The sequence below is a fragment of the Lissotriton helveticus genome, chromosome 3_1 (assembly GCF_964261635.1).
Source record: "Lissotriton helveticus chromosome 3_1, aLisHel1.1, whole genome shotgun sequence".
Lineage (NCBI taxonomy): Eukaryota > Metazoa > Chordata > Amphibia > Caudata > Salamandridae > Lissotriton > Lissotriton helveticus.
Genome location: NC_136061.1, coordinates 712,723,644 through 712,736,547, shown reverse-complemented (window position 1 = coordinate 712,736,547; position 12,904 = coordinate 712,723,644). Strand labels below are relative to the sequence as shown.

General features: G+C 42.1%; 1 protein-coding gene across 1 annotated transcript in view; it reads left to right on the top strand.

The window, feature by feature from the left end:
* The window catches only part of LOC144822877 (solute carrier family 13 member 1-like), a 701,886-nt gene that overhangs the window by 581,945 nt on the left and 107,037 nt on the right, over positions 1 to 12,904 (top strand). The window contains exon 13 of the mRNA XM_078680852.1: positions 12,667 to 12,797. Coding sequence (XP_078536978.1) covers positions 12,667 to 12,797 — 131 coding nt within the window. The remainder of the gene's footprint in view (positions 1 to 12,666; positions 12,798 to 12,904) is intronic.

Sequence of the window (12,904 nt, the reverse complement as noted above, 5' to 3'; positions counted from 1 at the left end):
CATGAAAGATGATATCACAGTATAATAGTACAACATAATGAAAATAGAATTAGGCATACCAAATGTAAAAAAATGTAAATTATTATCATATATTAAAACAATATATAATGGAATGGCAATGAATATATATCTATATCTATATATATATATGTGTATATATATATATATATATATATATATATATATATATATATATATATATATATATATATAAACACAATCCAAAAAGCATAACATTTATAAAAGTTCTAATATTTAAAAAATATACGGCCCCACGTATTACTTGGATCGTTACTGGACTTCCCGGTGCCTCCCTGACCTCTTTCTTCAGTTCCAGCAGCCGCAGAGTTCTTAAAGAGGCTGTTTCTGTTCTGGCAGAGATAGGTGATGGCGGGGAGTATAGGGCCTTATAAGAATCTTCGTATAAGTCATTAATAGGCCTTGGAGTGTATATAGATTTCTCTCCATTCATTCTGATGTGCGTTATCGGGGCCCCTCAAGACTCTGGTCTGATAAGTCATGCCAGCAGCCTACCTGGACGCTCTTCTTCCTTTTGCACCTTGCTGAGGTCGTACTTATAATCATGGCAGAGGAGATTTTCCAGTACCTCATTTTACCTTCTGCATACCTCCCTAATGGATTCTGGGTCTGTCAATTCTGTGCCCTGGACATTATGAAGATCATGCAGCCTGCTCTCAAGATCTCCTATCTTCCGGTGTACCTCCAGCTGTTTTAATATCGACTGCCCCATTGTCAGCAGTTGCGTCAAATGCGGAATTTCAACAGAGGGGTTAAGCAGTTTGGCCAGTAACACCCCCATGTGTGTATACAAACCTGCCGGACCCAACTCCTCCTGTCTCAACCCATCCTGCCACTGTCTGATCCACTGCAGCTGAGAGGCCAGGAAATATAGCTCGAAATTCAGTGCCCCCAGTCCACCCTCGGTCATCGGGCACTGCAACGTTGCCAAGGACACCCTCTGCCATCCCCTATTCCAGATCAGCTCCTGCAACAACTAATCAAGCTGGCTGAACCAGCGGGCTGGCACTGTCACTGGTAAATTAGCAAAGAAATCAAGTAGACACAGCAGCATGACATTTTTAGGCAGAGAGATTCAGGCCATTATCGGTAATCGTAAGGAGCACCAGAAAGGAACAGAGGGATCAGAGCGCCTGTCCAAGGTTACCGTCCTTTAGGAGTTAAATATCTGTATTCCCAGATACCTAAATGTGACGAGGGCCCAGTTAAGGTTTCCAGGGAGCTCCTGTGGTGGAGGATTCCTGAGGGACATAGGCAACAAATACATTTTGTTTTTATTGACTTTCAGTACCGAATGGCATTCAAATTTGGACAAGAGGTCGAACGCTCTGGCAGATCCTTTTGTGGTGTCTGCCAAATAGATTTACATGTCTTCGGCAGATAGGGAGATAATATGTTCCTAGCCTCCAATAGTCAGACCCGCTCCCCTCTGTCAAAACAGCTCCGCCAAGTGTTCAATTGCCAGCGTGAACAGAAGCGAGGATAGAGGGCACACCTGCCAGGTGCCATGGAAGATCCTGTACTGCGAAGACACCGTTCTGCCAGTCTGAACGCCCACGTAGGCATCTCATAAAAGAGCGTCACCCACCTAATCCAGCCCTCTCCTAGGCCCATCCTAAGCATTCCTTCAAACAGGAAGTCCCATCGAACCGTATTACAGGTCTTTTCCATGTCCACCTATAATAAGGCTGCTTTCGGAAAGGATTGTATCTCCGTGCGGTATAGCACAGAATACAGTTGTTGGAGATTAAGTGACGTATCCCGAGCTGGAATGAACCAATTTTGGTCATACTGTAAAAGTGATGTCATGTGAGTGGTGAGCCTAAGAGCCAAAATCTTTCTGAGGAGTTTAAAGTCCATATTAAGAATGGAGAGTGGGTGTTATTGTGACCCTTAGTCTGATAAGCCATGCAAGCAGCCTGCCTGGATGCCCTTCTTCCTCCGGCACCTTGGTGAGGTCACCCTTATAATCATGGCAGCTCAGCTTTTCCAGGACCTCATTATACCTGCCTTGACGCCCATGGGGCTAAGTTGCGCATGTATAAATTCCATTTCATTCATTTCATTCATACCTCTTGTGTACCTCCCTAATGTCTTCTGGGTCTGTCAGTTCAGTGCCCTAGACATTATCAAGATCATGGAGCCTGCTCACCAGGTTTGCTATTTCCCGGTGTACCTCCCGCTGTAGTCCTATTGACTGCCCCAGACAATGTCTCCACACCACCACCTTGCATGCCTCCCATTCCACAAAAGGTGAGGATTCCAAACTGTTATTTACTTTGAAATAACTATCTATAGCATTTCCCAGGGTTTCCCGAAAACATACGTCCTCCAAGGTAGCAGGGTTGAGTCTCCGCAGAGGGATCAACAGCCTCTCCCCCACTAGGCTAAAGGTCAACATTACCCAACTGTGGCCCGATAAGGTGTGTCCCAGGTATTCAGTATGTATTAGGAGGGACTACGTCTTGGCGAGCACATGAGAGTGTCTACGCGTGTATGTAATTGATGTACTGGTGAATAAAAGGAATAATCCCTGTTGTATGTTGTGTCCTCCAAACGTCTGTGAAATCCCGGAGTCACAACCAGTCACGTAGACCCGCTGCAATGCAATTGACAGGAGGCTCAGGTAATGGGGGAGGGAGCGTTCCAGGGCGACATCTGCCACACAGTTGAGGCAGCCCCCAAGGATCATGGAAGCCACTGGGGCTGAAAGCGTGTGCAGGAAAGAAATCTGATCTTGGTTTGGGGAATTGATGCTATCCAGTGTAATCTCGCAGCCCAGCAGCCCGCCTGCCACTAATATATAGCGACCTTCTTTATCTATGGATATATGGAGGAGATCAAACTGGACTCCAGCTCCAATACGTAGCAATGCTCCCCTGGCAGATGCCGAGTAGGCAGTAGCAAATAATTGGTCCTGCCACAGACGACGCAGCTTGTCAACCTCCCTTTGTTTAAGATGCGTCTCCTGTAGCACGGCTACCTTCTCCCCATCTTCGTAGATAGCTGTGTATATTATGATGTTTAACAGCTGAGCCCATCCCCTTGATGTTCCAGGGCAGAAACTTCCATGTATATCATGTGGTTGCCATGTATAAGCCACCCTGAACGCCCACCCTCCATTTCCCCCTCCCTCACCCCGAGTCCCACATCTCGCATTCAAAGGCCGTGGAGCCATCCATGCAAATACAACTAAAACCAGCAACTAAAAGGTCCCATGAACATGAACTCCCCTTCACAAGAGCAGCACCACAACTGCCAGCCAATCAAACTGCTTAAACATTATATATTTTTATCGAAAAGTCCTTATGAGTCCAAGGTTGAGACTATCCGGGGGGAAGGCCACAAACAGACAGCAACTCCTCTCTCAAACCGCGCCAGCCCAGGTTAGAAGTGATGTCCAGGTGCGGTACATCAACCCGAACAAATAAAGATGCCCCTCTAGCTCGCCTCTACATCCCCATTAAAATCCTATTCAGAGGAGATGATATGCCGTCTTTGGGATTGTATTCGGCAGGCGTAGACTGTCTGCTTGAGAGGAGTATGAATCAATACCACCAACCCCTTAGCAGAAGGAGTACTAGTTCCCAAAGAGTTCCTCTGTGTTCTCGCAACCATGGTCACCGCATGGAGTGCTGCGGCTCTCTCCTGCTCAGTTTGAGAGGAGTTAGGAGTTAGTCCATCCCTGGTCATGGGGAGGCGCCAGCCCTCAGAGCAGCCCACCAGCCTTGTGGGCCTCCAGCCATTCCCAAGCATCTTTGGGGTCATCGTCAAAATGCGTCTGTCCTTCAAGGATAATTCGGAGGCGAGTAGGAAATATTAAGATGTATCGTAGACTTTCTGCCCGGAGAACCTTCTTAACCTCTATAAAGGATTGTGCAATTCGGAAATATGAAGACTTTAGTATTAATAACAACAAATGGCACTTTGAGCGCCCCCTCTAGAGTATTCTGTATCTGTCTTTAAAGTGTAGAAGTTGTGCCACTACTGGGGGGGGGGGGTGAGCAGGCACTCAGTGCGCTCACTCCAGTATGTAGAAATTGGATTGCTTAGGTGCAACCACCGTCCAGAGCCATTGCTCGAGGTACTCTATCATGTCCTTGCCCTCCACGCTTTCAGGCAGCCCCACCACTCAATCTCATTCCATCTATTGCAGCCCTCGGCATCCTTCAGCCAGTTTTTCAGTATGCGTACTCTGTTGGACAGGACTTGAACTTGGTGCGACAAATCGTGCTGCACAGGCCTTAGTTCAGCAACCGATTCTTCTGTCACTTTGTCTCTCTCCACTAATTCATGTCCACCGCTCTCAGCAGACCCAGCTCCACTGACATCATGCTAATGTCCTGATCCAGTGTAGCTTTGGTATCTGTGATTGCTTCAAGTATTTTATGTAGCTGCAAATTGATAGGTTCTTCCAAGGGCCCAGACTCCTGTTTCTCCATTGCGTGCTTGGGAGGGGCATCCGCCACTTCAGTTGTCTTGTTCCAGGTTTTATCCATGTAGGTGGGGCTGAAGGGCCTCCATGGTGGAGGCTGCTGTCTCCCAAAATCTACCAGGTGGGATGTCCCTGGTGTCTGAATGTCTGGAGCTCTCCAAAGTCAACAGCGTTAAATAGGACCCCCACTCTGTGGCAGTGCGCTGTCCTCAGGTGACACAAATAATTACTGGTTGGTATGTCCGCAAAATCAAATATCAGCTAGGGCAACATTGCTCGGGGCTGCAAGTGTGGGGTAGCAACAAGCAGGTGCCTGCGACCTCCACCTCGCCTCAGTGTCTCCCTCAGAATGGCCTTTCTGTATCAATCAAGCCACTGAGACGCACCAGAACCACAAATCCAGTGGAGCTTTGGTCCTCATAACAGGGATGCCCAGCAGGTCACCAACGTCATGGCCTGCATTCAGAGAGCTTATTTTAGAGTGCCGCCAGCCTCCTGGCTGTTCTCGCCATTCCCTGCCTGTATCCCGAATTCCCTCTACACCCATCGGGGCTCTCCCAGACTCTTTCTCCTCCTTCCTGCCCCGACCCAGCTCACCGCATCCGTCACCGAGGCCATCTCTGTGTCGTCCTGGTCCGTCAGGGCGCTGGGCCAATGTCCTCATAGGCACCCTGTCTCCCTCAGCCTTCTCCTACAGCCTCCACCATCCAGGCTCATTCACGTTTCCGGTCTCTGCACTTTGCAGAGGCAGCATCACCATGTTCTCAACGACTTGTTCTTCAGCCCACCTCCGTCGACTGGTCCAGGCAGGCTCCGACTCCCTCCTCTGGCTCCGTCCCAGCGAGCCAGGCGGGGGGCGTTTTGCCCGTCTCTTCCTGCGGCCTTGGTCCATCACCACCTCCAGAGTCTCCAGCCCTCTCTGGGCGGCAGTTGCCTAGGACACCCCGCCAGGGACACCTCACCAAACTGCGGGTGCCACCTTGGATTGCAGCCTGCAGGTCTGCAAGATTTCTCTGTGGCAGCCCGAGGTTCACCACAGGGCTCCAGATTCCACTGTCATGCCCTCAGGTACCTTGCTACCTGGGGTATCCTCTGCAACCCTTATAGGGCGCAGATAGATTGGATATATCAGGATAAAAGGTGCGTCGGTACGAAGCAGCAGGCTCAGGCATCCGCCATCTTCGGTATCCAAAGCCACGCTCCCCTCAGGGCATTAGGAACTTGACATAGTCTACCAAGAAGATATGTAAATTGTACCACCTATGGCTATGTTGTTTTCAGTGAGGTCCAATCATCTTACTAAGATCAATTTTGTCAGACTTCCTTGCCATTGGTACTCCACATTTTATTCTCTGGCTAGATTACTTTTAAGGTAATGCTGGAGAAATATTGTGTGGAGAGATTTTGGGCATCCTAAAATGATTTTGCCATTCTATAAAATGATAGAAGCCACATTTTTCCACATTGTTCCTTCACAACAACACTAGGTGGCTGAGCTGTTCAAACCATCTGTGAGGGCTCATGAACATCACAGAGCCTGTCCTGGTAACTAAATAGATTTCTAATCCCGAGCAAGAACTGTAGTACGATTTAGATATATTTTTCTCCTGGAAATATTGAGCTGCCCTAAAGATGGAGATTTAAAGAAAATGTGTGTACTTAAAACTTCTATTCTTTCTTGCATACACTTTTTTAATTTGCAATGTCCCAAGAAGTTTCTAATTCTGTACTGATGACATGGGGATAGCATATCTATAGATTTTGATTAGTTCTCAATTGATTACTTTTGCAGTATTGAAGTTTTTAACAGTGGCAATTAAGATATGATCTAGTATGGAAAAGAAGTCATATATTTACTTTTTTATACACTGACCAGTTTACAGACAGCATACTAATGCAATTTCTTGGAACATCTAATTAAGTGCGGTAAATAGTAAAAATATCCACAGATATTTGTGTAATCTACAGTACCTAATTTTGCAAACAAAAAGTGTTTGTTACAACTGTGAGATTTTGAGAAAGCCTTCAAGTCAGTTTCATACTCAATTTCAACAGAACATCTTTGAATTACACATATCGAAAATCTGGGAAATATATTAAGATGAATTATTGTTCCATCTGGTCCTGTTTCTCTTATTGTCTCCTTTAGTCTACACAGTAGTGCATTTTTTTCTGATTACACTTATACATTTTTACAGTGATGTAATGTGATGCAAAAGGAGAAACAAACTATGATGGAAATCATTGAAGGCCTGGTTTTGGTGTACTCTTTTTAGTGTATGTAGCAGCTGACTTTGGTTCTATTTCTTTCATCTATTTAGACTGTTAAAGTGAGACCGATATTAATTCTTGAGAAGCCAGATTGCCATACTCAGATAATGTGAATTCCTAAGACAGAACACTTTGGAATCTCTGACTGGGAAATTCTCCTGTAAGTTGTAACTACATATCTTACTTTACACACTTTGAGGTATACTCAGAAACGACATTTTGTAGTACATTAAGTAGTACTACAGTAGTACTACTCACCTGCTACAAAATGCTGTTGGCAAACCTACAGGCTGAAACCTCCTCCTCTCCTGTCTTTTCTGTGTAGAGATCTCTGCCATGATGGCGGACATTTCTGCACCTAAAGGTATTAGTTTCAGTTTTAAATGTGGGAGGAACACGTGTGAGTGGCTGTAGAATGGGGAATAGTACTAACGGAAAGGGGTTTGGGGAATTTTAGGGAGGAGTTTAGGGAGGACTATGCCAATATACACAAATATCCACAAAAGAGTAAGACCATTGCAATTCACAAACTATACTTTTGAAGTTACTACATCTCTGAAGGAGTCAAAACAGATGTAAATGTACTTCATATCAGCCATGGTGTAAGTCAAGCACCACACATGGCCACTCACAAGTACCGCAAAACATTCCCATGGAAAACAGCAAAGGAAGGGAAATAAAATAACATCCCACATGAGCTAATGTTAAAGTAATGAAAAATATATATTTACATACACACCACATCTTCTTAGCAATGTCATATGTTAACCGAAATGCATAATGCCAGATTTTTGCTGAATACGTTTGTTTGGAGACAACTGGTGCCTGCACCTTGGAGGATTTGTGAATCACAGGCGGTGACTTCATATGATTGTTAAGCAACTTTGTAAACATTTTAAAAATAATAATACATTTTAATTTAAAATGAATTAAGCTTTTATTAAAAAAATGATATTGTACATTTACAACTCATTAATTAAGAATTGAAAATGTTTGATACAGTGTTTTTTTACATTTACCTTCAAAATGTATTGTTTATGTAACACATTAATATATTTAAATGAAATAATTAAATAATATACATTTAGTTTGACGAGTTAATGTGCTGTAACTTTTTATTATCTTAGTTCTAGGTTATAATTACATTATATTGTACTTTAAAATATGGTTAATACATTAAAAAAAATTATAATATTCAATCCTTTTCTCTATATTGTCCCTTGAGGGAGATCTCCACCTATATGTACAAAGTTAGTAGTCGGAACTTTAGACTGTTATAGGAGTTTCTTACCCCTTCTGTTGTGGGAGGTTCCAACACCTGTTTTGAGGGGGGTACAAACATGTATGTCTATACATAGGTCACTGATGTAAATCTACACAGAAATGATGAATAGCAAAAAGTGTAGAACCACACCTAAGTGTGGTAGTAAATATGGACAGGGATAGATATAATGTACATAATTACCTTTGTAATGAGCCACCTTTCTTTGCCTGTCCCCACCTGGGCAGCGTGGCACAGTGACCTAAGGCTCTGGAAGTGAACACTGGAGATTACATCAGTTTTCAATGGCAGAGAAATAATATTTTTCTCACTATGCCAGTGTCATATCCTGACAATTTGTAACAGAAGCTACAACAATATGGTAACTATAAGGTAAACATCATGTAATGCAGCTTCATTATTCATATGTGTCAGGTCTTATTTAATGTCTATTTGGGAATGTCCAACTGCCCAGTAGGGAATGTTTTGTTGTCTATATATAAGATAATCATTGTGCAGGGTGAATTAAATCTAAATCCTCTTATCATTACAATCGCAAATAGTGACTGTGCACCCATTAAAGATGAGCCTTATTCCTTTCTTTATTTGCTGTAGGCAGGCAAAATATATTTATGGTTGTTATGGTTATTAATTGCTTAAAGAATGTCAGAGATGCAGCCTGGAAATTCCTAACAATATGCTCCTGTAGGATGCATCAATATGTTAAAATGTATTTCTTGCTATCAATGGGGTTTGTACTACTCTGATGGACGATGCTATACCTTAGAAACGTATTCATATGATACAGTGGAAAACGGTGTCTGACTTCCTGGTGCATGACTGCATTCTAACTGCTCCTCTGCTATAGCTTTATTATGGCTACAATAACTTTTACTATTTGTTGTAGCAAAGTGTTAACAATGTGGACAAATATATCTTCACTTATCAATTATAGCTCTAATATGTTTGTCTATTTATGTATTTTTTCATTCGTTCTCATTAAACTTCTTTGTTTGGTCATGTATTCATGTAATTGTTTTGTAACGCACCAGCATGTGACTATTTCGCTTTCTAGCCCTGGTATTGTCAATGGTTGCAATTCTAAACAACCTTGTCTCGCTTTTTTTTCCCTTAAGACAACCATTTTTGGTTGGAACCCTAGATCGAGGTGCAATTTGTTCTAGAGACGTGCTGTTATTACCAGGATGCATCTGACTCCATGCAAGTTACAACAGATTCTGGCCTTAGTGGTCTTGTTTGTGTTACCAGATCTTAAGCTCCAACGTGTCTAGTTGTATGGGTCAGGAAAAGTACCTGTTGGTGTTTTGGTTCACTTCTGTGCTTTAAAAAGAGTACAGAGAAGTTTGCACTTTATTCTGTGAACTACTAGCTACCAGTTTAGGAGTTTGTGAGATTGGGCTATATGCTCTGATTTCTTAAAGTTAAAGTGAGTCTAGCCATCTGGCTTTTGAACTCTCTCAATTCAGGATCTTTTTCTTTGGGGTGCCTGCATAGACAATGCTGCAGTTATTCCAATCGTAACATTACCACAGATCTTACCAGTTTGATGTGATGTGATAACTGGATCAGCGGGGATCCCTCTCAGCATCTGGAAATAAAAGTTTGTTTTTAAATTCGTTCAGATTCGATGGCTAAACAAATTATTTTTGTCAATCCACACTCCATGGTTTTTAATTACTTTGGGATTGCTCTTAATCCCTCGGGCTAGATTTTTTCAGGCTGTTGTTTTAGGATTCTCTCGCTCTGAGGATTTCTGTTTTTGAACCACTAGGCAGAGGTAGGTGTCCTTCTTCCATACGTATGTCTTTTCCAGCCGCTGGTGAGATTTTTGTGATTAATTTTGTGGCAGCCTAATTGGCAACAGAGTGGGCTACAGAGTGGAATATTGTCAGCATTAGTTTAGTGAAGGTAGTGTGAAGAGTTTACCTGTACCAGCAGTCTCATGTAAATGGTGAAGAGACGGCATTAACATGGAGAAACCTGTAACACCAGACTTTTTAAAGTGACAGTCACAGAACTAATCATAATTTGCTGGCTGGGATCTGATAGGAATGATTGACATCATTGAAGTGGCAGATCGAGTAGGATTAGGATTCCACTTTGATCTTTTTGAAAGAAAGGGAGGAGTTCTTGCCTGATGTCAGTCATTGCCGTTTCTGTGCCACCCCCTTTTTCTGAAATGTGTTTGTCTGTTATATGTAATATTTGATTCTACAAAATCTTGCAGCTGTTGGGTTTCTTTGACATCCATAGCTTTGCTAATGTGTAAGTTATAGGTGGGTATATAGTTGGGGGTTCCAAAGGATCTAACACTGGTTTCTTTATCAGGGGAGAAATGGTTGCTTGTTTTAGGACGCTGTGCAAGGCTCCTTTTTGAGGAAGGAATTTATAATCTTTGTTACATCCGGGCCAAGCATATTGAAGTAACCGTACTTGTGTGGTGCATAAAGTGTGACTGCGAAGTTTGAGTGTTTTCTGCTCACTAGAAACTTTGCACACTTTTTAGAGGCTCATTATTGCAAACTTTTATAAACTTGTGTGGATGCTGGGAGTTTTATCGAAATGCAAGATGAGGTTTCTAGCTGAGATCTATATTCAGATATGTTGTATGTTGTTAGCATCTCATGTTCACAACGTTAGTATTGCATAATGTGCACTTTTTAACACCTCAGGCTCTCTAATTTCCCTGAACATTTGAAAGAGTTCACCAGAGTGGTTCAATACCTTGTTAACGTGGGTGACAAAGTAAGCCTTCATTGTTTTTTTAAAATGCTATATGGCAGAGGTTCTTGACCTTTTGACTGGACTCATTACTGGAATCCAAACCTCAACTAAATCGATATTTGAATCAGAGGACTCCAATGAGTCACCACTAGAAGTGCAGGACCCCATTGATGATTTCATATGCAAAACAATACACAAACAATGCAGAAACAATCATTCATTAAACAAATACACAAATTGTCAAATATATTATTCAATTCACAAACAATTGTAAAAAACCTAAATATTAATTAGAAGGATGAGGGTTTTCAAGAATTACATTGATGACACTCATCATTCATACTATATTCTGTTTGATGCACTTGCACTGCTCCAGTGAATCAATCTGAGGATACTAACATATTTTTTAGCCTGCAATTTTAGATTCCTACACATTTACAGAACGTTTGAAAAGTTTCTATTTAACATTTTGATTATTTATATACATTACATTAATCTGTCAATATTGATTTTCTGAATTGTATTCGGGTCGTAACATCAACTGCACTGGATAGTTTCTGATGGAGTGAGTCAGAAACAATCTAGGTTATCATTTGCTGATGCAGTAGGAATGGCAGGGGTGGTAAACACTGTGTGGAGAGGCAGGGGTGGTAAACACTGTGCAGAATCCGAGTGAAGATGACCTCTTTCTTAGCATGTGTTGGATTGGTGGTTTTTAGTCTTAAATGGTTGAATCCTGATTTTGTTGTTAGTGTAATCAGCAAATCTTTCAACTGTAATTTAGGTTGGACATTATATTTTGATGTAGAACAAGAAACCAGGGTCCGGCGCATGCCCTGCATAGTGAGCAGGAGAGAGACTAGATTGGACAAAACCTAGGGACTGTAGATTAGCTGTTGCTCAGAATGTAAACCCAGGGATTTATGTCGACCATGAACCTGATTCAGTTTGTTAGTATCTAATGAAACAGGGATGATTCTAAAATATTTTATCTGAAGGAAGGGCTATCCAGATTATCGTAGGTTAATCAGATGAATAATGAAACGCTAAGGGATGAGGAAGTGCACACTGTCCCATTTCAAATGAATTGTAGCTAGAAGTTGCAAACTGTGGGCATACCCGTAATTTTTAATGGATGATTGCCGATCCCTCATCTCTGACTCCATAGAAAATCATGAGTTCAACCCATACCTGATCATGACAGATACTGATGTTTTCAATAACTGTAAACATATTTTTATTATGTTACATAACACGTTTTAGTGCATTTTCCCTCAAAAATATTAGAGCTGACATTAATCATTTTATGGAGACTCTGCACATACTTTAGGTGTTGTGGAGAAGCAAATAACTTACTTCTGACACTGTTCAAGAGGAAGCTCTGCATTGGATAGTTCAAACGGGGATGCCTGCAGCCTCACGAGAGCACATCTGCTTCAGCATCCCAACATGACTCCAATGTGCTCATGGGCAGAGCACGGACTGTGAGGACAGGAGTGACCCGGCCAGTAGTCTTTGTCTGTAGGTCTTCCTATCAGTGAAAATATTTCCACTTGAAAACCAAAGTAATTGATAAAGCAGTAGCAGACCACGAAAACCAGTTGCCTGAAGAGTACATCTTAGAATAATAGATAGGTTTATACATACTGTTTGTAGGTTATAGGTTTATACGTACTGTATTTAGCTTTTCACTTTTTTAAATGTAATCCGCATAAATAAAGATGCAAATGTAATAATTTCTTTAATCTGGGCAGTATATTTATAACATAATGCAGCTTGACAGCTGTAAATGGTAAATTCGCTAATGAAGTTGAAAAAATGAAATCTCTATCAGTGACTTTGTAGTCAAAAGGGTAATCTAATGCACAAGACGAACGTTTAAACCATTGTGACTGTCTTTTCAATATATATGCAGGAAAACATAAAGAATCGTCTTCAGTGACAGCATCAGGACCAATGATCAGTTGGAAGGAGTTTGAACAATGCATGCCGTGGCATATTGTGATCCTGGTTGGTGGCGGGTTTGTGCTTGCCAAAGGATGTGAGGTAATGGCCTGACTTTCGAGAACTGCACTCAAATATTGATTATTTTTATTGTTTTCCCTCTAAACAGTTCTGATTAAATTACTAGCTGTTTGCTGGAACCGGGGGAG